The sequence below is a fragment of the Manihot esculenta genome, chromosome 3 (genome assembly GCF_001659605.2).
Source record: "Manihot esculenta cultivar AM560-2 chromosome 3, M.esculenta_v8, whole genome shotgun sequence".
In the NCBI taxonomy this organism is placed as follows: Eukaryota; Viridiplantae; Streptophyta; class Magnoliopsida; order Malpighiales; family Euphorbiaceae; genus Manihot; species Manihot esculenta.
In genome coordinates, this window is record NC_035163.2 from 26,278,775 (window position 1) to 26,305,376 (window position 26,602).

The 26,602-nt window shown below is 31.7% G+C and overlaps 3 protein-coding genes across 3 annotated transcripts; 1 reads left to right on the plus strand and 2 right to left on the minus strand.

The window, feature by feature from the left end:
• Positions 1–357: 357 nt before the first annotated feature.
• On the minus strand, positions 358–6,520 carry LOC122721232 (fimbrin-1-like). The gene is made up of 15 exons (XM_021751266.2): positions 6,315–6,520; positions 5,700–5,874; positions 5,407–5,577; positions 5,000–5,238; positions 4,745–4,916; positions 4,614–4,652; positions 4,344–4,412; positions 4,120–4,236; positions 3,481–3,692; positions 2,666–2,821; positions 2,153–2,352; positions 1,595–1,752; positions 1,403–1,499; positions 1,171–1,262; positions 358–963 (listed from the first exon to the last, which is right to left on the minus strand). Exons 2-15 carry the CDS (start codon positions 5,784–5,786, stop codon positions 655–657), a joined length of 2,118 nt encoding a protein of 705 aa, XP_021606958.1. The 5' UTR covers positions 5,787–5,874; positions 6,315–6,520; the 3' UTR covers positions 358–654.
• Positions 6,521–8,036: 1,516 nt separating this feature from the next.
• Positions 8,037–11,320, minus strand: LOC110611149 (sodium/hydrogen exchanger 4). The gene is made up of 14 exons (XM_021751296.2): positions 11,065–11,320; positions 10,775–10,893; positions 10,587–10,684; positions 10,431–10,490; positions 10,290–10,336; positions 10,015–10,209; positions 9,798–9,844; positions 9,618–9,684; positions 9,425–9,525; positions 9,246–9,347; positions 8,914–9,052; positions 8,742–8,804; positions 8,553–8,636; positions 8,037–8,453 (listed from the first exon to the last, which is right to left on the minus strand). The coding sequence occupies exons 1-14, from the start codon at positions 11,221–11,223 to the stop codon at positions 8,172–8,174; spliced, it is 1,563 nt and encodes a 520-aa protein (XP_021606988.2). The 5' UTR covers positions 11,224–11,320; the 3' UTR covers positions 8,037–8,171.
• Positions 11,321–15,105: 3,785 nt separating this feature from the next.
• On the plus strand, positions 15,106–24,444 carry LOC110612049 (glycerophosphodiester phosphodiesterase GDPDL3). The gene is made up of 9 exons (XM_021752689.2): positions 15,106–15,379; positions 16,867–17,163; positions 19,180–19,292; positions 19,465–19,966; positions 20,547–20,585; positions 20,688–20,972; positions 21,526–21,668; positions 22,477–22,951; positions 23,831–24,444. Exons 1-9 carry the CDS (start codon positions 15,238–15,240, stop codon positions 24,136–24,138), a joined length of 2,304 nt encoding a protein of 767 aa, XP_021608381.1. The 5' UTR covers positions 15,106–15,237; the 3' UTR covers positions 24,139–24,444.
• Positions 24,445–26,602: the final 2,158 nt, after the last annotated feature.

Genomic DNA, 26,602 nt, shown 5'->3' on the forward strand with positions numbered 1-26,602 from the left:
CTTCTTTGGGAAAAAAAAAATCAGGTATTATTATTAACAAATAGTTCAATTCTAGGTAATTTTTTTGTTAAATATTATTTTACTTAAGACTTTTTCGTTATTAATTTTTAATAATAATTTTTTATAAATATAATTATTTAATTCATAAACTTTATAAAAATAAATTTAATTATGTAACTTTTTAAAATTAGTGTGTACTTAAATCAATATATATGGGTTAAATAATAATATTTTATACAAAATTATGTATTAAAAATTAACTACATACAAAAATTGGATACCCACTATTTTTATATACATAACAATTTTCTCCCATAAACTAGTGGTTATTTTCCACATTTTTTCCCTTTTCAAATAATAAAATATAAAATCCTTCTTTACTTTCCTTTAATTCAGTATTATTAGATCCGGGTTGGATTTGACCCGGTAAAGAAACCGACCGAATAAAATACACTTGTTGAAATCGAGCTTCTATTTTCATTCATAAAAACCAAATTTACAAGACGCGAATTCTCTGGCTCTCCTTTTCACATTTGCTTTTGCTTTTGCTTTTGCTTCAAAGGAAGAGATAAGTAGACTTAGCTGCACACTGTACATTCACTTTCGTCTACTTCCACCCAGTACACTGTCGTGGAAAACCTCCTTGTTAATCGCTCATTCTCCTCCGGGAGCTTCCTCACTCTCCATCTGTGAGGTGATGGTGGTATCGGAGGCTGTGTCGTCGATATTTAAATTTGAGAGCTCGCCCGCCAGAGTTGAGCTCTCATCTTCACCAAAAACAGAGGCTCTGGTGCTCTCATCTTCACCGCAAACAGAGGCTCTGGTGCTCTCATCTTCACCGCAAACAGAGGGTGCCGGAGATGCATCCGGAGTAAAGAGAAACGTGTCTCCCTCTTCCATTGCCTTTTGCAGGCTCCAGTACATTATGCTGGCAGCAAGTGTGAGAATCATCTTCTGATTTACCTGCCACCACAACAACATCAACTCAAATTGCATTAGTTTTCACATCTATTGTAGACTAGAAATAAATTGCAAGTCTGCAAATTTTGGTGAACCCTTGAATTGGTTAAACTCTCAAGAAAATGTACAGTCTTCACAACCACATTAGGCTTGCCAAAGTTGCAATTTGAAAATGGAAAATTTAGCAGTACATCACACTAGCATTCCTACCTCTATGATATCCTCAGGCAACAAGAAGATGGAACAGCCAAGTTTCCTTGCCACACTGATTATGTATGTAGCATTTAATCTCTTCTGATCATCTTGATATCAAGGAAGACGGGAAGACAAAAAAATTACCATCAGTATCTTTCAGAAATGAAAACATAAAAAAAAAAAAAAAAAAAAAAAAGAAGCAATTTTGTTGTTGGACCAAAATAATGGCACTAGCAAACTTGCATACCATTTTCACCCTTGGTAACAAGGTTCCAATTGACCACCCTAGGCTCCGCAGCACTAAGAAGCTCAAGGAAGAATAACCCCGTTGACAGATTCTTATCCTGAAAAAGTTTTAGAACAAGCAAATACGTTGTAATATTTGTGATCCACAGGTTCAGGATATGATGGTTGGCGTAAAATAACAACATTTGCTAACCTTGAAGCTTTCAATTCGAGAAGTTCTGCCCGTACTTCTAACCTTCCAGTTTGTCCATCTTAGAATATCAGTATCAGTTATTTCTTTCCCTTGCGAGTGAGATCTCAAGTTCTTCAGGAGCTGAAGCATATTATATCTCATCAACTGCCATAAGAAAGCTGAAATGATCCTGTCAGTTTAACGCATATTTGGACCAGTGCACACAGCCATTATAGTTGAGGAAAAAGGTTTTTTACAGAGTGAAAAATCACAAGAGAAAAGACAAAGAATATACTGTAGTCACTTGGAGTAAATTTATGTCTAATAATGATAAAGGTGCTTTTTCTTTTCAGGTCCAATTCTAAGGAATTATCAGCAAATGAAAAATAAGGGAAGTTCTAGGTTGTCGAGGTAGCACGGAGGACATGAAAGTTTCGCTACCCATATCTCTGGTGCTTCAGATTTCTACTATACATTTTCAACATGAAACATATAATTCAGTAAAAATAAAATAAATGCAGATTCTGTAGAAACAGAAATCAATACCCTACATAACAAGGTCTACATTGAGGACATTACCAAGAATGAGCTTCTTATTTCCTTGGACAATGTCATTTCCACCTACATTAACAAGGGAAAATTTCAATTGGCTCCCGATATCGATCACTTGATTGCAGTTCTCTACTTTTCTGAAGGGCATTTTGATTGGAGGTCTAGTTGCCTGCTTCCAGTTAACTGATCCAGGAGAAATCTTGTCAAGCACTTCTAAAAGTACCCATCTGCATGCATAATCATTTAACAGTCAAGTTTATGATTCAATAATTTCTGTATTAAAAAATTATGACTATTTTCTGACATAACCAACAAAGGAATAGTGCACTAACATAGCAAACAAAGAACAGAAACCATACGTAAAAAGCATCATAGATGAATTGAAAGTAGAAATGTAAGATTTCTACTCCATTAAGACTTTACAAACTAATATTATCCAATTAACTTGAAACTCATTCATAATATTATTTTCTGATTGAGAGCACAGGCTTCATAATCAAATTTGGTTTCAAGTTATTTGCTAAGAAAAAGAACACATACCCAGTTCTTACATCCTCAAATACATTGTTAATATAAGTAGGAATCCCAAGACTGTTGATCCACAACCGAAAGCATCTCTCTTCTCTAGATATCTGGATATCATCCTTCATCATCTCTGCAAATGAATGCTTTTTACTGTCTGTAGAAAGGCCACTCCTGCAAGAAGACATCCTTTGCTATCAATTGAAAAATTAAATTATGATCAGAGAGTGAAGAACAGAATGATTTCCACTTGAAGGGAGAAATTGAGAGGGAAAAAGACAAAGGAAAGAAACACATCAGAGTAGCTTGTTACCAAAGTTTGAAGGAGGAGAAAAAAGGAAGTATAATCGAGGTGTTACAAGGAGACCAATTAAACGAACTTATAATCCTGCCATCAGACTTTAATCTAGTTGTTCATTTTTTAAGTGTGCCATCACAAATGTGGCATATCTTAAACAGCTGATGGAGCATTTTACAATAATTATTGTTTTGCCTATCCCATGACAAGAATTTTTGCAAAATTATCTCCTATGGGACACTAATAAATAAAAACATAGCAACGCTGTGATACACTTGAAGTCTTCACTCTTATAAAGGGTAGGCTCAAAAGAGTTGCAGAATCAACACTGAACAGGAGCTGCACCTAGCTGATATTTAAAACAGATTGTCTAAATGACATGCTAATAACTTCTTTAAAGTGTAAACCTAGGCAATTTCAATGTTAAAGAAATTGTGCAATTTTTACCTACCAAACTGAAGGGAAGAAAGGAAAGAATTTGATCCAAAGTTGCAACAGAAAAGAAGGAAATGCAACATAATTATTCATTTCTCACCTTTGATGAAATATTTGTGCAACAAATGCAAGATTCAGATTTGATGAACCTTCAGTAATATCTTCTGGTCTTAAATATCTTTTGCACTCCATTCTCTCCGCATGGTCAAGTACCAGCTTAGCCCTTTCCCTGGCATCAGTGACATCCAATGTAGCAGGATTGCAGAATTCTGGGGCGAGGACATTAAGTAGATAGGCATAAGCCTTGGCATCCTATACGTATGAGCAAAGGACATTATTACAAGCATCTTAATGTGCACTATTTCACATTTTAAGCTCACAATCACTCGAGAAGTATTTAAAGAGAACTGGTACAGGGATGACCATTAATTATAAGTTCTGAACATTCATGTAGTCATATAGAGATGGATTCTTACTATGCTTATGCTCTAAAGAAAAATCCCATAATAATTAAACCTCAATGAAGTCTCTAATTTATGATCCCTTTCCAGATGAAAACCAGAACATCCCAATTGCCCACATGCTCCATAGAAGGTATAATTCTAATGTAAGACTTCAGCCATGATTCTATTTACTGTGTACATGCCTTAAATTCAAGCCTCGAGAGACATTCATCTCATAACACAACTTATATTGTAAATTGTAATAGGTACCAGATATACAACTGAAGAAGCAATACCTTCAAATCAGATGAAAAATTTGAGACAGTTTTCTCATAGCCTCCTTTCTTCAAATGGAAATTCATCCATTTTAACAAAATCTTTTCAGGGGCCAAGCCCATAAGCTCCTCAATGTCCTGAAGGACACATTGTTGTAGCAATTACCCATTTTGTTCAAAGCACTAAAAAAACTAATAAAAAAATATTGAAAATTTTGACATTTCAAAAACAAACATTTCATTACATTGTTATCATCCAGTAATTCCACAAGTTGAGGTGTCTTCTTAAGGCTAAGATCTGCTAGCAATTGAATCTGATAATACCACAGAGAGTTGACGTTAAGACAAAATCAATTACAAGATAAGAAAGCATCCAATTTCTTACACACAAGGTCATTTCTTACTAGAAGGTCAAATCAATAGTGTTATTTTGAAAATACTATAATTTTCTAACTCATCATACTTGATTAATAGGAAATTAAACTCAGGAAATAAACATCACATGGAATACATACCTTTATAATTTGAGAAATCAAACCCAGAATCAGGTGATGCTGCAAAACAAACCAGCAGACGGACAAACAAAAGGGAAATCCTTTAGATCAGAATATAATGCACATGCGAATCTGAACAAGAAATTACTTACTCTTCCTTCCACCATGTCCTGAGTGCCAATGTTTACTACAGTGCAGCCAATAGCTTTAGCAGAGTTGAGGCAGAGAGTGTGATTTTCATTCCTCTCCCATGGGTTAAGAACCCGCTTTGTGTTGATAGCTCGTTCATCTATTGTCCCCGGCACAGCAACATTGATGAGCTTGCTGAATCCAAATACAAGATAAAATTACAGGCCCAGCAGTTATCATTTTCATGAACACAACAAAAGCATAATATGCTTAAATACCATAGGAGTACTCCATCTCTCACAAGATTGAATAAATCATTTGAGTTTGGATCCAAGGGAAGAAACTGCTTCAGAAATGGGTCATCTCCAAGAAAGGTGTTTATATGAACAACATAAGATGCTTTCTCCGATTCATTAATGTTGTGAAGAAGAGTGCTTGTCATGGCCTTGAGAAACGCTGAAGCAAGCTTTGGTTTCCCTGATTTTGCAGTAGCTCGACCTTGCAAATCTAGATATGCCTGCCCATTCCAAAAATCATGTTATCTTCCACTCTCAGCTCTGGGTAGTCATTAGAATATAATTTCTCACACTGACAACTCCAAAATAGTTAAAGTTGAAGCATTCGAATGTTGATGTTTTGCTTGTAACAAGGCACTGAACAAAGGAAACTGACATTAATGACTCACCCTGAGGAAGTCTTCAAAATCAATCTCATTGCTCATGTCAGAGAACGACTCACTCAGGATCCCTTTAATCTCCTCCTCATTGAACATTGAATTAAAAGCTTTTAATTTCACCATCAAAGGAGGCAAATCTTCGACAGTTACTTTGTCATTTTGAGTCTTCACAGATGTAAACTAGGACCCACCAAAAATATTAGCGTAAGTTCATTAACATTCTTATTGTACATTGAAAGAAAATTATGCAAATGTGCAATAATTCAAGCAGGCAACCAAAAACTGCAATAACATAAACTTACTTTCGATTTGAGGCCGCGAAGCTCAACCTGTGTGAACTGACTCTGAAGCGATTGATCAGAGACATGAACGCCCACATAACTCGACATCTCCGAGAATTGCCAACGCGGAGAACACTAACAATTCTCAAAAATGATCTTTGAGGGTAGACAAAGTGAACAGAAATGCCTCAAAAGTCTGAAATAAGAGTTCAAAAAACTAATCCAGAATCAATGACTCAAATGCAGATTCTGCTTGTATACAAATAACCATAACCCGTAATTAAATTATCCTGCAGGTCACTTAGCTTGCATGAATTACCAAAATTCAATTCTCTATCACTGAACATAAAACAAACATTTAACAGTTCATTTAAAGAATGCCTATAATGCAAATAAACGAACCGAAAAACGTATAACCAAATAATGTTTAATCATTGTGAAAAATGAATCAAAACCCATGAACAAAACAGAGAAAATAAGACAACCCAATAAAAAAAAAAAAAAAAAAACTAAATTAGGCTCAGGGGAGAAGCAAAAAGAAGGCAATGGGCACGAAGTTTTTATCATATAATGCGAAAAAAGAGCAAAATCCCGATAAACAAAACGTAAAAACAAAGAGAACCCAGCATTGCATACCTATGGGAAGCTGTCCAAAAACAACAGATTCACCTTGTCAGCCGCATTCATGAACCATTTATACATAAACATGTATGTATTAATATCCATGTCTAAACAGGGAAAGACGAAGAAAAAGGAAGATGTTAGAGAGACAGAATGGATCAAATTTTCTTCGTAGGAGAGCGAAGCCAGATAGAGAAAGAGAACGAGAGAACGGTTTTCACCAAGAGAACAGCGAATGCCACAACTGACCTTGAAACTTGAAACCGATTGATGCTCGTTTTGGTACTCTCAAGCGTACGATAATTCCATAGACTCGCTGTGTTTGAGTGCCAGCTCATCAAATTTGCGGACACGTACTTCTTATTATCGGCCTTTTCTGTAACTAATTTTGTTCCCATATGGAATTTCATCGTTCATTTAATTCCTAATTTTTAATGAAAAATAAATAGTAATAATAAATTAAGCAAATAATTGCTAAAAGTGTTTTTTTTCCCATAAAACTCGAAAGCTGTTTTAAAATTCTAAATATGTCTGAACATGACAAGGCTAGTATAATTATCTCAATCATATTTTTCTTCCAGTTTAAAATATTAAATTAAATTTCACATTCACAACAATAATGGGGAAAAATTAATGTGATTTCTGTCTCATTTGAGATACAAATTGATAAATTATAAAAATATATATATTAAATTTAAAAATTGCAACAATTCTATATTTAAAAAAAAAAAAACTTCTCATTATGAAATATTTAATTTATAAACTAAATAGATAAATAAATGTTAGGGGATGGTGCGACATCATATAATCATAATAATTAATACATAAAAAATTATTATTTAATTTTTATAATACAAAAAAATTTCATAAAATAATTTTTTAATTTTACAAAATATACTAAATTTTTAAAATTTTTAATTTTTATATACCTATAAAGAAACAAACATTAGTGCAATTAGAAAAAGAATTACTCTGTTCTAATCTCCTCTTAACTCTCATCCACCGACCAAACACTGATCACCATCAAGTCCTTCCACATAGGACAAAAGATCTCATCAGCTACTTCCATTCATTCTTTCTTATTATCTTGTTCGGATCAAAATTTTATTTAATATTTCAATTTCAAATATATAACTTATATTTTTAAAAATTAAAATTATTTATTTCTCATGATATTATATTTTCTTTCCTTTAGATGCATTAACGAGTAAAAAAATTATTTTAAACTTCGTGCAGAAGGAAAAACATAGATATAGCAAAAATATATAAATTAATTATATAATTATTAATTAATGAATTTATTAAAGTAAAGCGACTAATAAGTAATAATTATTCCCAAATGCCTAAAAATTTAATAATTTTTAAAATATATTCTATAATTAACTGGTTTAGTAATTTTTGTTAATAATCAATATTAAATTTTATGTTCACATAAAAATTAAATTTAAAAATAATAAAGTTACTTTAGAAATAATTTTTTTAACCTTTATAGATTCTGGAATTTAAATTATAATTGAATTCAAATCAATTAAAAAATATAAAAAATTTAATTAAATGAATCTCCCATTTATCATTGTCAATGCCCAACATGAAAGCTCCATATATACCAAAATCATGAATTAATTTGGGTATGTGCAGAATTGGCTGGAGCCTTATTAAATTTCATATCTTTAAACGATAATCATTTACATAAATATATATATATAAAAAAAAAATAAAAAAAAACTTGTTTAGCAACAGTCACACTTTCAAAACTCAACCAAATCATCAAATCAATCAATCTACATTCAGCAAAATTGGCCAAGAAATGATGCACCTCCAATACCAGTATCCTGGCCAGCATCGACACGAGATCATTTCATTCGCATATGCCTAGCATTCTGGGTGACTGCTTCCAGGACCCCCAAATACAGGTCTCATGTAGGCATTGTCAAATTTCCTCCAGTAGTAATGTATAGTATACACAGGGCTTTCCATTAGCATGGAAAAACTCTCTGATGCTCGTTGCAGGTTGGTTGTCGCAGACTCTTCGAACGATAGCAAAGGTAGACGCGCATCTTCTTTAGGCATCTTTTCTTCTTGATGATTGTCTTGGTTATTTGCATTTTGCGGAAGCATATAGACTATTAATGGTTTTGTCAGAAAACCAAACACCTGTAATAAAAAAAACTATGTTATTAACTAAACTTTGATAATGAACTCATGGACTAACACTTCCCAAAAGTAAAGCCAGTTCGTGTTGAACATTGATACCATTGTGGAGAACAGGACGACAATGATGGTGTTAGTGACCATTGTAGCAAAGATTGGCTCCCATGTAACCCCAGCATTTGTGAACTTCTCAAGCCAAGAAAGACAAGATAGGGAAAAATATTACTCATAGATCTTACTATAGAATTTTATTTTGAACAATACAATAATTCCTATTGAACAAAAGCACACCTGCTTATAAGCCAAAGCAATTGAGACTGCTCCTCTCATTAGTCCAGCCCACCAAATAATTATCTAAAGATATAACAAGTTCCAAATTCATCAACTGTTAAATTGAATTCTCCGCAAATTTCTTGATTTCAAACATGAGGTCTATGAAAATTAAAGTTTATCATATACTAACCTGGTGTCTGAACGTAATCAGTGATACTCTTCCTCTGTTCATGCAATTGGAAAGAGCTGAGAGAGGAAACACGAATGCAGCTCGTCCCAGCAATATTAGCAACATTAACATGCTGCAGATGCTCATTGAATTTCCAAAACTGAAAATCAGACAGCACACAATTTTCAATGCACTTATATGCCCACAAATATACTGGTTTGAACTTCCGAGCTGTTTGGATTAACTACTCGACAACCTCCGAAGGTCACATTGGAATTTCCAAGGTGTTTGAATTTTGAATGCTCGATTCCTATGTAAGACTAAGCTAAATAAATAGATAGGAAATTTGGTACCTTAATTTACTTGTCTTCCATTTCTCAATATCAAGTGCATCCATGCCCACATAGAGAAATATGAATGTCTCTGCAACATATGACATCATTGCAAATACATGCCTGAAGAAAGGTAGATAAGTGAAGAGTGTGAATATTCGGATTACAAAATCAAAATCATTATAATCAAACCTACATACCTGGTTGTGATTCTCGAACTTTCGGTCACATTATGCCAAGCATAATGTGACATGAGAATCCCACAAAAGAAAACAGTAAGAATCCCACTCAAGTCCAGCAGCTACAAAATGAAACTGCAGCTTAGATTCATCGTACAAAAATCACGAACAGTCATTTAATTAACATATTATATGAATTTCAAGCAGATGATACCTCAGCTAACATGTAAGACAGATACGCCATTAAAACCATCAGGGAAATTTCACGAATGCTCGAATGCCTGTATTTTATAGTTCAAATTTAGCTCAGATCTCTGTATTTTATAGTGGGCCTCCACAATTTGGAAAGAAGAATACAGAAAATACTCGTGGGGCAAATTGAAAAGGCATTTACCTTCCAAAGTATAAGGTTTTCAGTATATAAGCTGTCACAAGCCCAGTCTGGCATAAAAAGCGAAAAATTAAGCCACAATCATCTAGAGTGTAGACATATGGCTAAACAACATAAGAAATTGTCAAAAACATGTAACAAAAACTTAGGATCCCTCGTATTAGAAACCGCTAATATTGTCATAGAGCTGCTTTAAGTGATTCAGACATTCAAAACTCACAGTGACTCCCAGAGCAGTGCTTGTCAAGAACAAGTACACGAAATCTCCAATAACGTGAAGGGTAGTCATCGAATTAAGCCTTGTGACATCCATCTTTTGTATTGCATTGAAGAGAACAACTGATGTTGCATCATTAACCACTCCTTCCCCAAATACTAAGCTGTATAGTAAAGGAGTCTCATCTTGATGAAGAACCTGCAAACAGAATACATTATCTGAAAACATCCACATTAAAGAAGCTGGATGACAAAAGAGACGTTTCAAACTCAACCAACCTGCAGTGTGCACACTGTGTCGGTTGATGAAAATATTGCACCTACAGCTGAAGTGATGAGGCTTCAGACATTAGATTTGCAATAAAGAAACTTGGAAATGGAACTTAACAGAGAACAGGATTAGGAACAGCAGGATCTAACCAAGATAGTCACGTGCTTTCAGACCATAAAATCCTAATCTCGGAAACAGCCACCTGCAGCCTACTCTAGTATCATTAAAAATATTGGAACTCAGAAAGCACCAGAATTAATCATCGGCCATGGAAAAGCAAGAAGTTCTGAACTGATTCAACTTACCAGCAACAATAATGAAGGCTGAAATGAAAACACCAACCACCCCGAACAGCATAATGGTTATGAAGTTCTGGAAGAACTGCTTTTTCTTGACCTGAAATCTGATGCAAGTGAGCCAGACAAGTTACAGACTGAAGTAAAAGTTTCAAGAGAATGGTGATCGATGTGGGAATTAAAGCTTGTCTTCATACCCTGCATTGAATATTATAGGAGGAAGGAGATATATAAAGAAGATCTCTTCATTGAATCTTAATATATGGGAGTTTTTGCCATTGCTTAGAACCAAGATAAACGTTCCAGAGATGCATCCCTAATAAAAGAAAACACAAAGACAGTAAATGATTACGACCATAAGATCAGTACATAAATAGGTCAAACGTTTATTCAGAATTTCATCACAAACTGCAGCCAGAGTACTCTTCTTTTAGTGTTGCTGTTAGATTAAGAACTGGCAGTAAAGAAGGGAAGATATAATATGTACGATGATGATGGCGGTGATGGATTCGTTAACCCATCTGTTTTCCTCCAACAAATGGCCGATGATTAAACAGAGACACAGAACAGCGACGAAGAGTGTTAAAGGAACCACCTGGGCGTGCTGCTGCGCTAAGTTTCTCATAAACTCTACTATGCTCTCCATTTTTCACTTTTTTCCTTCCTAATCATCACCATGCATCTTCATCTCTCGTCATCTTTCAATTCATGTCCGAACTGTTGTGTTGCTACTTACGAGAACTGGTGTTAGCCGTAAGGTTCACACGTGGCAACCAGTGCATCTTTTGTTGACACGTGACGAGCTCATCCGTTTATGATTCCGGTTACCCACCATATTCGGCCTCAATGGGGATTGAGATTGCTTTGCTTATGTGGGCCTCATTTCTTATCTTGATCGTAGCCCAAAACGGAAGATTTTGATTAATACAAAATTATATTAGCAATTGATCAACTTTTACGCATTTGACAGTCGGTCCTATTTCTCTCATAATTTTATGCCTTTTATTAATATTAATTCAGTATAATTTTTTTTTTAAATATGGATTCAAAAGATAATGGTTTGATTTAATTCAATTGACGAAAGTTTATCACGAATTTGGTATAATTTAAATTCAATTTTCTATTTCACTAATTTTCTTAGTAAAATAAATTTTAGTTGAAATAATACATATACATTAAATTAAGACTATATTACTTAAATTTTTAAAAATTTTAATTTAAAGTTAGTATATCTTAATTAGAAAGTTTCTAAAATAATATAGTTATATTCTAAAAACTTTTTTTAATAGCTATTTTTTGAAAAAGTAAATTTAAAAGTGACCTCCTTCCTAAGTTTGTAATGGTATAGCCTTTGGAGTGGTTGTGTGTTATTGTCAATCAATTAATTTTCCACGCTTTTCTTAGCTGTAGCTTTATTGCAAGTTAATGCCCACGGGTCTTAAACTCTAGCTTGAAAAATTTGTAAATTAAGATTTTATTTTGTTTAAATAATTTATTTTTTAAAGAGTATATTTTTAAAATTATTTCAAGAGCCAATATGAATAAATATAAATATAAATATTAGTATGATATATGTGTAAAGAATATTAGAAGGTGGGCACGAGAAAAGTCTTCCCCCTTTTTCTTCCGAACCGTTCTTGGAATCTTAAAACCCTCGAGATGCGGCCTTGAGTGCGCCTCAATCATCCAAATATGCGTATGTCGTTTTTGTTTATTATTTACCGTTTTGCGCTTAGTGGGGACATATTATTAATTTTTAGGTGTGCCCACCTGCACAAAGAATAATAAGGAGGCACTGGCTGCAAAATTTTCAGCAACTATGATGCTTTTTATATAGCTGAAATACGTGGGTTTCTCTTGTATCAGTATCATTGTCCACACTTGTCAAATTGCTCATGCAATTGATTTTGCTTGCTGCCAATTGTTTATATCCCCCTCGCTTCTACGCTCAATGAAATCATTCATTATATTATCCACGAAAAAATAATTATTAATAATATTTCTTTAATTTATAATTTTCAATAATTAAATTAATTAAGATGTAAATGAGCTTTGCCGAATGGTTTACTGCAAATCCGGATGGGACATAAAATTAAGGTAAATGGCCTGTTTAGTTCATTCAAAATTTTGTCAAAACGATCCGGTTAAAAAAATAGTTTATTTAAGTCGTTGAACTATTAAAAATAACATAAAAATCTAACAATATTATTAAATTTTTATAAAAAAATAATAAAATCTTTAATAAATATTATGATAATCAATATTTTAATAATTTAATTTATAAATAATTTATGTTAATTTATATCATTATAAATGAATAGAATAATTTTATAAAATTATTATTTTTATCTATTAACAATATAAATATAAATAAATTAGATATTAAAATTTTTTATTTAATAAAAATTTCATTGACTATTAAGTTATTTTTAAGAGTTTAAATATTTAATTTCTTAATTTGTAAATGAAAAATTAATAATCTTATTAAGTGATTATTTTTTAAAAAAATTATAAATTTAAATAATTATTATATATTAATTTAAGAAGTGAAATGCAACAATTTATTTATCAAAATTTAAATCATTTTTTAAAAAGGGCATTTGCCTAAAATTAAAAATGTTTGTTTCTTTGTGGGAGCCCACTTCTTCCTGACCCACATTGCGCGTTCGGCTTGTATCATCGTCAACTGCCTGCAAACTAATGCCATGTCAGTAATTTGCCAGATTGTCCATTCTGTCTGTCTTGCTGTCGTCCAATCACCACCTTTTTGTTCGACAGTGTGCGTGCAGCGCTCGATCAGGTGGCGGGCAGCCCACAAGGAAAAAATTATTCCGTGTACATATATACATATATATATTTATTTAATATAATTTTAATATATAATTGAAAAAACATTATCGTAAATATAATAAAAATAGTATATTAATCTAAAGTTTTAATTTTTCATTAATAATATGTGTTCGAATGCTAAAAATTTTTGAAAGAAAGGGAGCGAGCGGGAGTATTTGATTTGACCCATTGACTAGTTCTTTGGTGCGGTTCGTGCAGACGACTACAGGAATAGGAGGGCACGCAGCTATCAATCACTTTCACTTATATTTTGGTAAATTAATATTAAATTTATATAGTGTATTAAAGTCGAAGCATCATTTTTTATATTTTAAAAAATCAATTTATTAATTATTATTATTTAAAAATCAATAAATTATTTTTTATTATGAAAACGACAATTAAGTTACGATTATCATATTATTTTTGAAGACTATTTACTATATGTACATATATATAAATAAAGTTAATTTGCATATATTATATTTTTAAAATGAATTTTAAAATTTAAAATTGAATTCTTATTATGATTTTAAATAAGAAAAAAAATCAATTCTAAATTCTATATTATTCAGCATAGTATTAAATAAAATTAATTAATGAAAAATATTTTTTATTAAAAAATTAATTTATTTTATAAAAAATGACTTTTTTAAGAGAAAATCATTTTATATAATTTAATAAGTTTCTGTAATTAATATATTTTATTTTTTAATTAAAATTAAACAAAAAATAATTATTTTTATTGAAAACATAATATTTTATATGAAAAATGTTTTATATAAAAAATATATTGAGAAAAAATAAAAATATATTAATAAATTTATATATAAAAGTGTTAATAAAATTTTTAAAATATAAAAAATTATTTAAAAAAATAATTTAATATTTTATTAAGAAAATATTTTATATTAACTAATTTTTTAAATATTTTAAATATCAAAAAATATAAAAAAATTATTAAAACAAATAAAACCCTAATATTTTTTAAACGTTGCTATTTTTTTTTTCAAACTACATTGTTATAGTTTTTCGATAGACCTTTATTTTAGTTTTTCTAGTATTATTATTTTACTATATTTGCTCTAATATAAAATTTATTTATTAGCTACTTACCTTATTTTTAAAAATATACATATAAAGAAAATAAATAATAAAAAAAATTAGTATTTTAAAGTGTGAAAGGAGGATTATATATTTAAGAATAAAATATGTGAAGGAAATAATGGTCTATAAAGATATAAAGAAAACGAGAGTCATGATTTTTAGTTGCATCCCTTAACCCGTGAATAATTAATTAAAATTTATGAATGTCAATTTCAATATCAAATTGCATAATGTCAACAAAACCCAAGTTGTAAGAGACCTCACCAACCACAAAATCCATCAAATCCTAAAACGACATAAATAATTATAAAATTTTTGCAAAAAAGAAAGAAAATATCAACTCGCTGGAGCCGATCGTGCAGCGAGCCTCATCGTCCGGCTCTCCCAATCATAATTCCCAGACGAAACGTGTAGCGTCTAATTTTTATAACTCCCGTTAAAACATTGACTAATACCTGCTTTCTTTAAGAGATTTATTTCTAGTTTTATATGAATGCAATAATTTTTAATATACTTTTTTATTTGTATTATTATATTAATAATTCAATAATTAAATTATTAAAAAAATCCCAATATATATATATATAGAAGTCGAGAGAAGGCCAGCCTGAAAAGGTCCAGTGCGTCACCTCTCTCCCTCTCTTTCCTTGTGTCTTCCTCTCAATTTTATCAAATCTCGCAATTTCCACAAGATAACTTGACCGGAAGCTGTTTCGCTCCGTCTATGGGTTGCCGGAGAGCTTCACCGGCTGCGATGACTAGTCCATGGGCTTTTACTTCTCTAACGGCTGTATTTCTGCTACTTAACTCATTAGTAACTCTGGTTTCTGCTCAAGGATCTACTAGTCGCTGGCAGACACTTAGCGGTAAGGCTCTTTTTCTTTTGGCTTCTTCCTCATTTTCCATCTTCTTTCTCCATCTAGGATTTAGCATCCGAGCTTGCTATTCCTTTTCTAGAAAATGCATGCAATTTTGATCCTTCATCGCTGCTACTAAGGCTTTTTTATTATTTCTTTTTGAAAATCTTTTATTAAATTTTAGCACCTGTCGCCTGTCGGCCTTGGAACTTAGCAGTTGTAGAGTGAGAACTCAGGGAAATTATTTCTGTTTGCAATTTTAATCATCTTTTCTTTTTAAAAAGTTTCTTTGCTTGGTTCCTGAGAAAGCTCAGGGAAATTAGTGAGAACAACAATGCTAATTTGTCATTTCGACGTTCTGGTTCTTTTAAATATTGAAGGAGTTATTTTACCATTTGATAGGTATTTGGTAGTTTCATTAGCCTCAGTATAGACATATTTATTTATTTTTACTTTTCAGCGTTTTGGTATTAAAAATTCTAATTTATTGATTTCTTTTTAGGCTTAATCATACATAAAAGAGATACAGATCTTTTTTGTGAAATTCTACTTTGACATAATCGTTCTAATTTTAGCAATTTAGGCCAATTTAGCACATTCATTGTAATTTTATGCCATTTACTGGAACGAGGCTTCCATTTCGATTATTCTAACCATTTTTTCCCAATATATATATAGGAGGTTGATAATTACAATTCTTGATAGATAGATAAAGTTATATCTGATTTTCCCAACTTAGTGCACATTATCAAAATCCAAACAATTGAATGAAATTAAAATTTCACGAAAAGGTTTTATTTATTTATTATTATTATTATTGTTATTATTATTATTATTATTATTATTATTTTGTGATTGAACGATCTGTTTATTATCTAGATATTCTAGTAATGAATTTCTTTTAACATATTTCGGTTCGTTTCCCTGACAAATGACGATAGACGTTATTTTCAAGGACAAAAAAATTATTTGGCTACTCAAAGTAGATTCCTTACTACCCTGGTGATAATTCAGTTCTTTTGATAAACAAATTGGTTGATTCCATTCAGACAATTGTATTCTGAAGTTGTAATGTGCTATACTATCTTCAATAGGATTTCTCTATGTTTTCTGGATGAACCATTCCTTTACACGGTCTCAAATGGTTTCCAACTGAACTTTTCTTTAATAAGGTTGTTTTTCCTAAACATACGTTATTTTGTCATTAGCTAGCAAAAATTTGATCCTCCTGATGTCTAGAATATTTATGCAATCAGCTAAACCAATTATCTGAACGGAGAATGGTCTAGACATTATGATTATGTCCTTCAAGTTTGAGCGTGCAAAATGCAACAGAAATAGAACATTTTGGATTCAGAAAAAGAGAATATGAAACTATTTTGTTCTGGAAGCAAGATTCAGCATAATTAATTCCTAAAGGAAGGGTTTCAGCCATTATTTTGAGGACTTTTTTGGTTATAAGTTGGATAACCTCACTGATTCAATTTCTTTTGCAGGAAAGCCACCTTTAGTTGTCGCACGTGGAGGTTTTTCAGGGTTATTTCCAGATTCAAGCGCATTTGCTTATCAGTTGGCATTGCAAACCAGTGTACCCGATGTAATTCTATGGTGTGATGTGCAGTTAACCAAAGATGGAGTGGGGATTTGTGCTCCTGATCTCAGGCTGGAAAATTCTACCGACATTGCACAAGTTTTCAAAAATAAGGACAAGACCTACCTAGTTAATGGTGTCCCTTATCAAGGATGGTTTACCGTGGATTTCACTTTCAATGACTTAGTATCATCTGTCATTTGTGAGTTTATCTTATCTTAAACAAGTTTCTGTGCATCATTACTTGTCAAATTTTGACTTGTTTACTTTTGTGTGTTTAGTTAATTATTATAGTAATCTTGATGCTGTTATTTTTTTATCTGCATTCGGAAGTTCATAGGCAACAAGCCATACTTATGGATTTTGGTGGGAAGGATTGATAGAAGTGAAAAGACTCGCCTTTTACTGTCAGTGATGATTTTGACTAAGTAAAACTATCAACCTTTTCTTTCCTATGATTCCAGTTTCCAAACACCTGGTTATAGGGATATTATATGCTCATATCCTATAACTGACTATAATAAGGACAAGGTTCTTTGGCTTGCAGGATAGATGTTTTCCTCGTCACTTTCAAATGCTATTAGAGTCTATTTGATGTTGTTGTTAGAGCTGTATTGAAAAAAAAAACACTTACTTAAATATTTTATTTGATAATTAAGTTCACAAGTTTTAATCATAAGAATATTGAAAAAACAAAAACTTTTTTCCAATAGCATCTATATATACACACACACACACACACATACATACATATACAGCGCTTCTTTGTCAATTGAAATGCAATGCCAAATGGGCCTTTAGTGAATGACTAATTTACCCGTTGTTTCTTGTTATGACTTATGATAATTCGAGTGAGTAAGTTGCCTCATCTAGGTTTCTTTGCGTTAATGGCTTGTGAACACTCTTGTGCATCTTTACCAAATTCTTTTTAATTATAATTTTTAAATTTGGTGATAGAGCTTTGTAATGATTTTTAGATTTATGTTGGCTTTTCTTTTCCACTAAATATTTAGTTGAGTTATTTTTCAATATTAATTTTACGTAGTATTCATCCATGTTTATATACTTCTAAATGTGGCTTTTTTATGTCACTATTATATTTATTAATTATTTTTCATTTTACTCTTCGTTAGCTATTTATCTTCCTATTATTACTCATTTTTATATTGTGGCCTTATTTAACAATTCAGTTTTACATTATTTATACAGATATTGATTTATATTGATGCTAGGTTAAGAATTAAGAAATTGAATTACTATACTAATGAGTGATTAGTGATAAAAATACGACAGTAAATTTAGTAAGACCAATAAATTTTATTTCACATAGGCATACTACTTATCAACAATTAATGATAAAATATGCATAGCTAAAAGAAGAGGAATAAGATGCATTAAATTATGGGCAATCACTTAGTTATATGATTGTATCTTTAATTATTTATACTTTATTAGTTTCATAATTTAAGAAATTTTTGCAATTATAATTCATAAATATATATGTGTATTAATTTTGTTTAAATTTTTCATGTTAAGTGTAATAAATTAGAAAGTCATATATTAATTAGTAGTAATAATAAGATTAACATGTTATTTAATACGCACATATATATTGCTATTAATGATAAAATGGACACATTTATTATTATTATTATTATTATTGTTATTTAGAAATTAAAAAGTTACATTATTATTATTTAGATATTAAAAGGTACATTCTTTCACCCATAAGAAAAGTTACAATGTGATAATAATAAGATAGGGGCTAAATGGACAAATGGAAAAAGAAATATAATAGAGTGCCACTTGTCACTCTTGAGTAAACTTATTTCAGAGACCAGATTTATTATATTTATATAGAAGGTAGATATATAGGTATAAATACAGATACGGATATAGATTGGCTCTCTGGTTGCTTTTATGTTTTGCCTTTGAATTTGGATTCACCTGCATTGATTGTCAAATTAACCTAAGCCGGGCCTACTTACTGGTCTACCAATTAAATACTTATAATTATCAGGTACTTGTATGGAACTAACTATTGTGCTTCTCATACCTAGGAAAGAAAATTATGCGTACCATCTAACCAATTAATACTTATATTTACTTAATTCTGAAGATCTGAGTTGTGTTTTCTGAGCTGTGACACTCTGAAGGTTAGCTTTTGCTTATTTAGGCTGTAATGCTATGACTCTAACATAACTTTATTATGTGACAGATACCCAGGGTGTTTATTCTCGAACTCCCAGGTTTGATGGCAATTTGTTTCCAATTCAGACTGTGGAAAATGTGACTGCACTAAAACCACCGGGCATGTGGTTGAATGTTCAGGTAGACAAGAAAATAAAAGTTACCTTTTATGTTAGACAGTGCCCTATTTAAACATAAAGTTTTTATTTTTGTTTCTGTTTTATTCTTCCTGTCGATGTTATTATTCCTTTCCCTTCAAATTAATGGAAGCTATTACTTTCTCCAACCTTTTTCATTTTTTATTCTTTTGCAGCATGATGCCTTCTTCATGCAACACAATTTGAGCATGAGAAGTTATGTACTTGCATTATCTAGAAAAGTGGTTGTCAATTATATCTCTTCACCAGAGCTGGGTTTCTTGAGAAGTATTGCTGCAAGAGTGAACCCTAAAATAACAAAACTGGTCTTCCGATTCCTGGGACCTGATGATTTTGAGCCTTCAACTAACCAGACTTACAGTTCTCTGTTGAAGAATTTGACATTTATCAAGACATTTGCATCTGGAATTCTTATCCCTAAAGGTTACATATGGCCTGTTGACACAAATCTTTACTTGCTACCTCATACTTCTGTTGTCTTGGATGCACACAAGGCAGGGCTAGAAGTTTTTGCATCGGAATTTTACAATGATGTCCCATTTAGTTTCAACTACAGTTATAATCCAGTAACTGAATATTTATATTTCATCAATAATGGTGACTTCTCTGTTGATGGTGTGCTATCTGACTTCCCAATAACTCCATCAGCAGCAATAGGTGAGCTGTTTTCTTCTTCTTCGTCCATCCCCTATTTCTTATGCATCAGTACACACTGTGAATTAGTTACCTTTTCTTTGCATCTAATGTCATCTGTACATTCTTTACAACCTCACATTGAGTGAATCCAAGTAATTTGTTTTGAGATTAAGGAAAGTGCATTAATATCTTTCTCAACATTGTATCTACTGAGATTGTTGGCTTGAATAGTAAACCAGTTATTTGGCAGTAATTCTCTTATTGGTGCCTTTGCTGGCTCACCTGGAGATCATTTAGCTTTTTATTGTTTCCACTTTTTGCGTGCCCTTATCTGTTCCCTGATTATATGTATGACCAATCTTAATAGGTTGAGTACCAAACTTTACATTTAATTGTTACCATTCTTGACTTGCTCTTATTGTATTCCCGGTATGTGAATTGATGAAGCCTAATAGATTGACACTGAATTACATTGGGTGTGATACTGACCACTGCTAAGCAATTACTTTGCTTGGGGAATGTATACCTCAAAGCTGGTGTGTTGTCCTAATTTATAAAGGAACAAATATTTTGAGATGCTAATTTATCCTTTGTACTGCAGATTGCTTTTCTCATATAGGCAAAAATGCTTCAGAACGAGGTAAGGCATTATTGCTTGTTATTACCAGATTTTACTTTTAGTGACTCCACATCTTTTGGAACATTATCTTTACCTATTTCATTCACCTTGTTCGTGGTGCAGCAAAAGTTTTGGTCATCTCAAAGAATGGTGCAAGTGGAGATTACCCCGGCTGTACTGACAAGGCATACCAGAAAGCTATTTCAGATGGTGCAGATTTTATTGATTGTCCTGTTCAAATGTCTAAGGATGGAGTACCATTTTGCTTAGGCTCCATAAATCTTATTGACAGTACAACAGTTGTTCAGTCAAACTATAGCAACCTTGTAGAAACAATTCCAGAGCTCAATAAAGGCAGTGGAATATTTACCTTTAGCTTGACATGGAGTCAGATTCAGGGTTTGACTTGTAAGTTAAACTTGGTCCTTGTTTACTTTAGGGATCTTTAATCTTCTGACTTCCTCTCACCAAGTGAAATGTATAAATTGGTTCTGCTTATGTGAAACTCAAGACAATAACATGTTGGCTATGGGGGCAGCAAATCAAGACTTCATGACCAGTCAGTTATGCTACTTGAGATTATCTATTCAAGCATATAAAGGGAAATTGGAAAATTTCAGGATAAAATTGGAGAAAAATATTCTCTCTGCTAGCATTATAGGATGATTATTCTCTATGCTTTATTTGAATATGTAAGATTTGTTATATGGTTCTGTTATAGTGGAAATTATTAATGTAGTAATGAGGGTAGGATCATGAATGAGGCTCTGCTTTGGTATCCTTTAAGTTCTTATATTCCATAACAGTGTCTATTCCTTAAAAATTCAGCAGTTTTTTTACTGTTGAATTTTGTTCTGTTTCTTAGGTGATTTAATTAGGTATTTTCATACTGAAATTGCTTGTCTTTAAAATATTTACTACCCTCGTATTAATATTTAAATATGCTTCTTATTTATTGCAGCGGCAATAGCTAACCCCTATACTAAATATGTTATGTTCCGGAATCCAAAGTTCAGAAATGATGGGAAGATCTTAAGCTTGTCTGATTTCTTGGCCTTGGCAAAGAACACTAGCTCTCTTTCTGGTGTCTTAATAAGTATTGAGGTGAGATTTTCTTATGCTTATATTAGCTGTTCATGCTCCTTATTCATGTACTCTAGTTATTTTTGGCTTGTTGGTTAATTATGGTGATGAAGCTTGCCTCCTTTTGTTTCTTCCCTCTAAATGGCAACCATTATGCGTGTGGTTTTGTTGCCCAAAATTTGGAAAAAAAAGGTCAGGAAAACATGATATCCTTGGATTATTGCTCTTGGTACAGTAACCAATCAATAAATTTGCTCTGTGCTCTCTCTTGGAAATATGCATTCTTGCTGTGCTTTCTATCCCCTGTCCATAATTATACATTTGTTAGCTTTCAAGCACTGAAAATGTTTGCAGAAGCCCATTCAGAAGGTGAGCTGTCCTGCCTGATTTTTGTACTATGATCTACTTTTCCTAACATCTTACAGATTCCAGGTCCCTCCAGTTGAAATGAATATGTCATCGCAAAATGCTTTTTTCCTTGGCTAACCTACTATGTGAATGTGGTATAACTGTCTTTCGTATCTCATGTGTGATTGAGAATTGCTGTTGGTTTGATAAAACTCTATGAAACATCCTATTCCAGAAGTTGCATTATGCAATCTCTCATCTGCTGGGAATATACATCATGATTTGCTTTGCACAATCAAGAGTAATATGGTTTCATTGCTGGGATCTGTTTTGCTAAACTTTGAAGAATGGATCTACTTTTCAGTTTTACTTTTAATGCCAGCACCAAATTCAATAAGAAATTAAAAAAAATAAAATAAAATAAAATAAAATAAATCCAGTATTTCTATTTCTTTTTTTATAAATCTTCTGTTCCTTTCAGAATGCACCCTATCTGATAGAGAAGCAGCAATTGCCTGTAATTGATGCAGTACTTGATGCTTTGAGCAAATCTGGTTATGAGAAGCAGGAAGTTATGATTCAGTCCACAAATAGTTCTGTTCTGATGAAGTTTAAGGACAAAAATAACTACAAGCTTGTTTACAAGGTAGATGAGAATATTCGAGATGCTCTTGATGCAACCATTGAAGACATCAAGAAATTTGCTCATTCTGTGGTCATTAGCAAGAGTTCTGTCTTTCCTGAGAATTCACTATTCCTCACTGGTGTTACGGATGTTGTGCCAAAGCTAAACTCTGCTGGGCTCCCTGTTTATGTAGAGACCTTCAGCAATGAATTTGTATCTCAAGCATGGGACTTCTTCTCGGATGCAAATGTGGAGGTTAACTCTTTTGTCATGGGTGCCAACATTAGTGGTGTTATCACAGACTTTCCTCTAACATCAGCTAGATACAGAAGTAAGTGAGAGTTCTATCCAGCTTCTTTCCATTTATTTGACTTTAAAATACATTTAGGATATGTTTCATAGACCATAAAAGAAAGAGTTCTTATTTTTCATTCTGTTGCATTGTTTATCCCATTGTATTGTTTATCCCATTGCATTTTATTAGTCTGGCCAATATATTCCTTGGGAGTTTAACAATATAGGGTGAATTCTTCATCAATTGTGGGTTTCTGGAAAAATTTTAAAACTTTTTAACCAAATTCCTTAATGTTGCATTAGGCATCATGGATTTGGCTTCATTCTTTTATTTGTATAACTTGGATGAGGCTTAAATTGGTCAGTTTAACTTTTATTAGTCTCTATAAAATCAAATGGATGAGATGGAAAACTTGGTTCTTGGATGGATTTGAAGTACCTAATTATAAGGTGCTTTTCAATTATATTCTCAAAAAGCTTGCGTGGAATTTATTTTTGAACTTTGTTATGCTATTTAAACTAGGATCTCAATCTGGATACTTGGGTTTCAGTTATCTATTTACAGAGCTAAGTATATGATTAAATTCTTGGTGAAGTTTCAGCTTTTTCTAGCACTTTTCTTTCAGCATTAAGGAGGGAACTTATCCTTGATGACATTTGAACCCTAGTTAAGGACCCTATTACTGGGTTAAGGCAGAAGTTAGCTTAAATATACTGGGATGCAGCAAATGCATAGTAGAATTTTCATTTATAGTCTGGAGATTATTTGATATCGCTGGATGATAATATGGATATGAATCCATACTTAAAACAGCCATTCAGTTTCGACTTGTCTCACTTAATCTTCAGGGAAATCTTTTGAGCACATAATCCGGGTGGTTTTTACTGATTTTGATTTTAATCCTATCAATTGCAGAGAACCATTGTTTAAATTTAGGCGAGAACACGCCTCCATACATGAGGCCTGCTAAGCCAGGCGCTCTTCTGGAACTAATTACACCAGGCGACTTGCCACCAGCTGAGGCTCCCGACCCAGTGCTAACAGAGAGTGATGTGGCAGAGCCACCTTTGCCCCCGGTTGGTGCCCGAGTTCCACCTCCCAGCCCAGATGATGGAACTAAAGGAGCATTGGCTCCAACACCACCAAATAGACAGCCTAGGATAGCTGCGTGCCTCTTCCTAACAAATCTGGCTATTCTCGTCACTGGTTTCATGTTGCTTTGAAATGGAGAAATTGTTCACTCTGCTCAAGATCATCATTACTATTTCCAGTGCGAGTCTTATAGGATCAACTGGCTTGGAGCTTTCTGCTGCATAATGGGTCGCTATAGATGCTTTTTCTCCCCCTTCTTTTTGGGTATTTACTGAAGAGCGGTGATTTTTTATTTATTTATTTTTTATTTTGCTTGATTGCTGTAGGAGCGTTCATTCTTCGCCTTGTAATACGAGAGAAAAAAAAACGTTCTTAAAAGTGCATGTCAACCCACAATTCTTTACTTGTGTAAGACAGGATATATTCTTTGGTGTGTATCATTTGTTATATGGATCACAGTTTATTTCTCTCGAACAAACAAGTGAAATATTATTTATAACTGAATAATTTTACCTTTTTAATCTTAAAAAAAGGGACAGGAATGAGTTTGTCATAAGCAACTCGATTCACTGACCGTCTAAGAAAAATACAAGCACACCCCACCAACTCATGTAAAGGAACTTTACAATATTAACCAAATAAAAATGGAGATACCAATTTTCAGATAATGTATTTAGTGAAAATATTATGTGATTGCACAAATTTAGTCTCAAAGTTGCAACATATATATGTATATATTTTAGTAAGGAACCATAACATGTAAGTCGCAACATTTATAATCAGACAAGAAAGTGGAAAACTACAAAACAAGCAAACAAGAGGCGGAAGTGTTTCCATTGGGGAAAAAAAAGGCCATCATTAAGATTATTTCATATTTTATCATTTACCCTCCATTTATTTCCAATATTTTCTGTAAAATATTTTTCAATAAATAATTTATTTTATATTATTTAATTTTAATTTAAAAATAAAAATTATTAATAAAATTATATTTAAATGTTTTAATAAGATTGCAAAAAATAACTTTTTATTTTAAAAAATAAGTTATAAATGTATTAAAACATTAAAAATATAAAAAAAATGTTTCTGCGAAATAAACAAAGCTTAATTTTATTTTTATTATTATCTTAGTCGTGACTCGTGTTGGATTCTTCTTTAAATTACTCAACTATCAATACTGTGAATTTTTTTTTATTAAATTAAAATAAAAAATAATTTATAATAATATAGCGAAGTCAATTTATAATAATACTGTGTAATTAAGAAATTGATAAAACTTAGCAGCAAGCATGTGATTAAGGGAAAAAAAAAATGATAACATCATAATTTGGTAATGGAAAGATAAGCAACTCCTGTTAGCAAAAGTGTGATCCAGTTCCAGTTACAGCTGTATCGAAGTGTTTAAACTTTTGCAAGCTTTGCTTATAACTACTTGATTTTGACAATGACGCGACTCTTATAAAGCAGGGTGTATTTCATATTAATTTTGAATTTTTTAATAAAAATAATAATTTAATTTTATATAATGTTAAACTAAATATTTACATCAATTTTCGTTATTGATATATATTAAAAGTAATATATATTTTTTCATCTTTAATTATTTAATTTTTATAGTTTAGACTAAAAATTTTAAAATTTATCCATCTATATGTATTTATTTCAATATAATTTAAAAATAAAAAATAATTTATTTAAATATATTTTCATAATTTTGCAATTAATAGAAAAATTGAATTGGGAAATCTTTATTTTTACTAATTCAATATATATATATTTAAAAATTAACAAATATATGTGATAGACCATTAAATTTTCTCTATTCTAAATACCGACTCAAAATAATAATATTGATCTAAAACTCATGAAATCTCTCTTTAGCTGATCAGTCCAACATTTTAAACTTTCATCTGAACACGTGGAGTAAATCGGGATCGATCATGAATTTAGATTTAGTGGAAAATAATTCAGTCCAATGATATAACGTGAAGAAGAGTAACCAGTCTAATCACTTTACAAGTCTGTCCGCATACATGCTAAAAAAAATTAAATAATTAGTTGACATGAAAAAAAAATTCTGACACATCTATATATAAATTTAAGTAATAAAAGCAGATAACACTATAAAAAAAATGCGATTCAACATTACTAGCCGAAAAAAGAATTAAGAGGAAAGAATTGACTTTTTCCATTTAAACTTAGGGAATCACTCTAAAATTTTTTTTTTTAATCTCAAAACATGATCATATTAAATTTAAATAATATTGGAAGAAAAAAATCATCTTAAATTTTAAATCACACTTGCTATTAATCCAACGGCGCTCCTTGCATCATGCTGTGCTGTCTATAATGTCACGAGATGGCCCACCCTAACTCTAAATCAATATGGATTTTTCTTTCCCCAAATTGACAATCCTTTTAACATTAACAACATGATTTCTCAAGAAAAAAAAAATCTAAAACATTAATTACATGATTTTTGGGGGAAAATGTAAACCATAATTAAAACGAAAATTCCAAAGGGCCATCTTTTTCATTACAACATTGATGTTTGTGTCTGTCTATATAAATTACTCTTTCTATTTTTTAAATTTC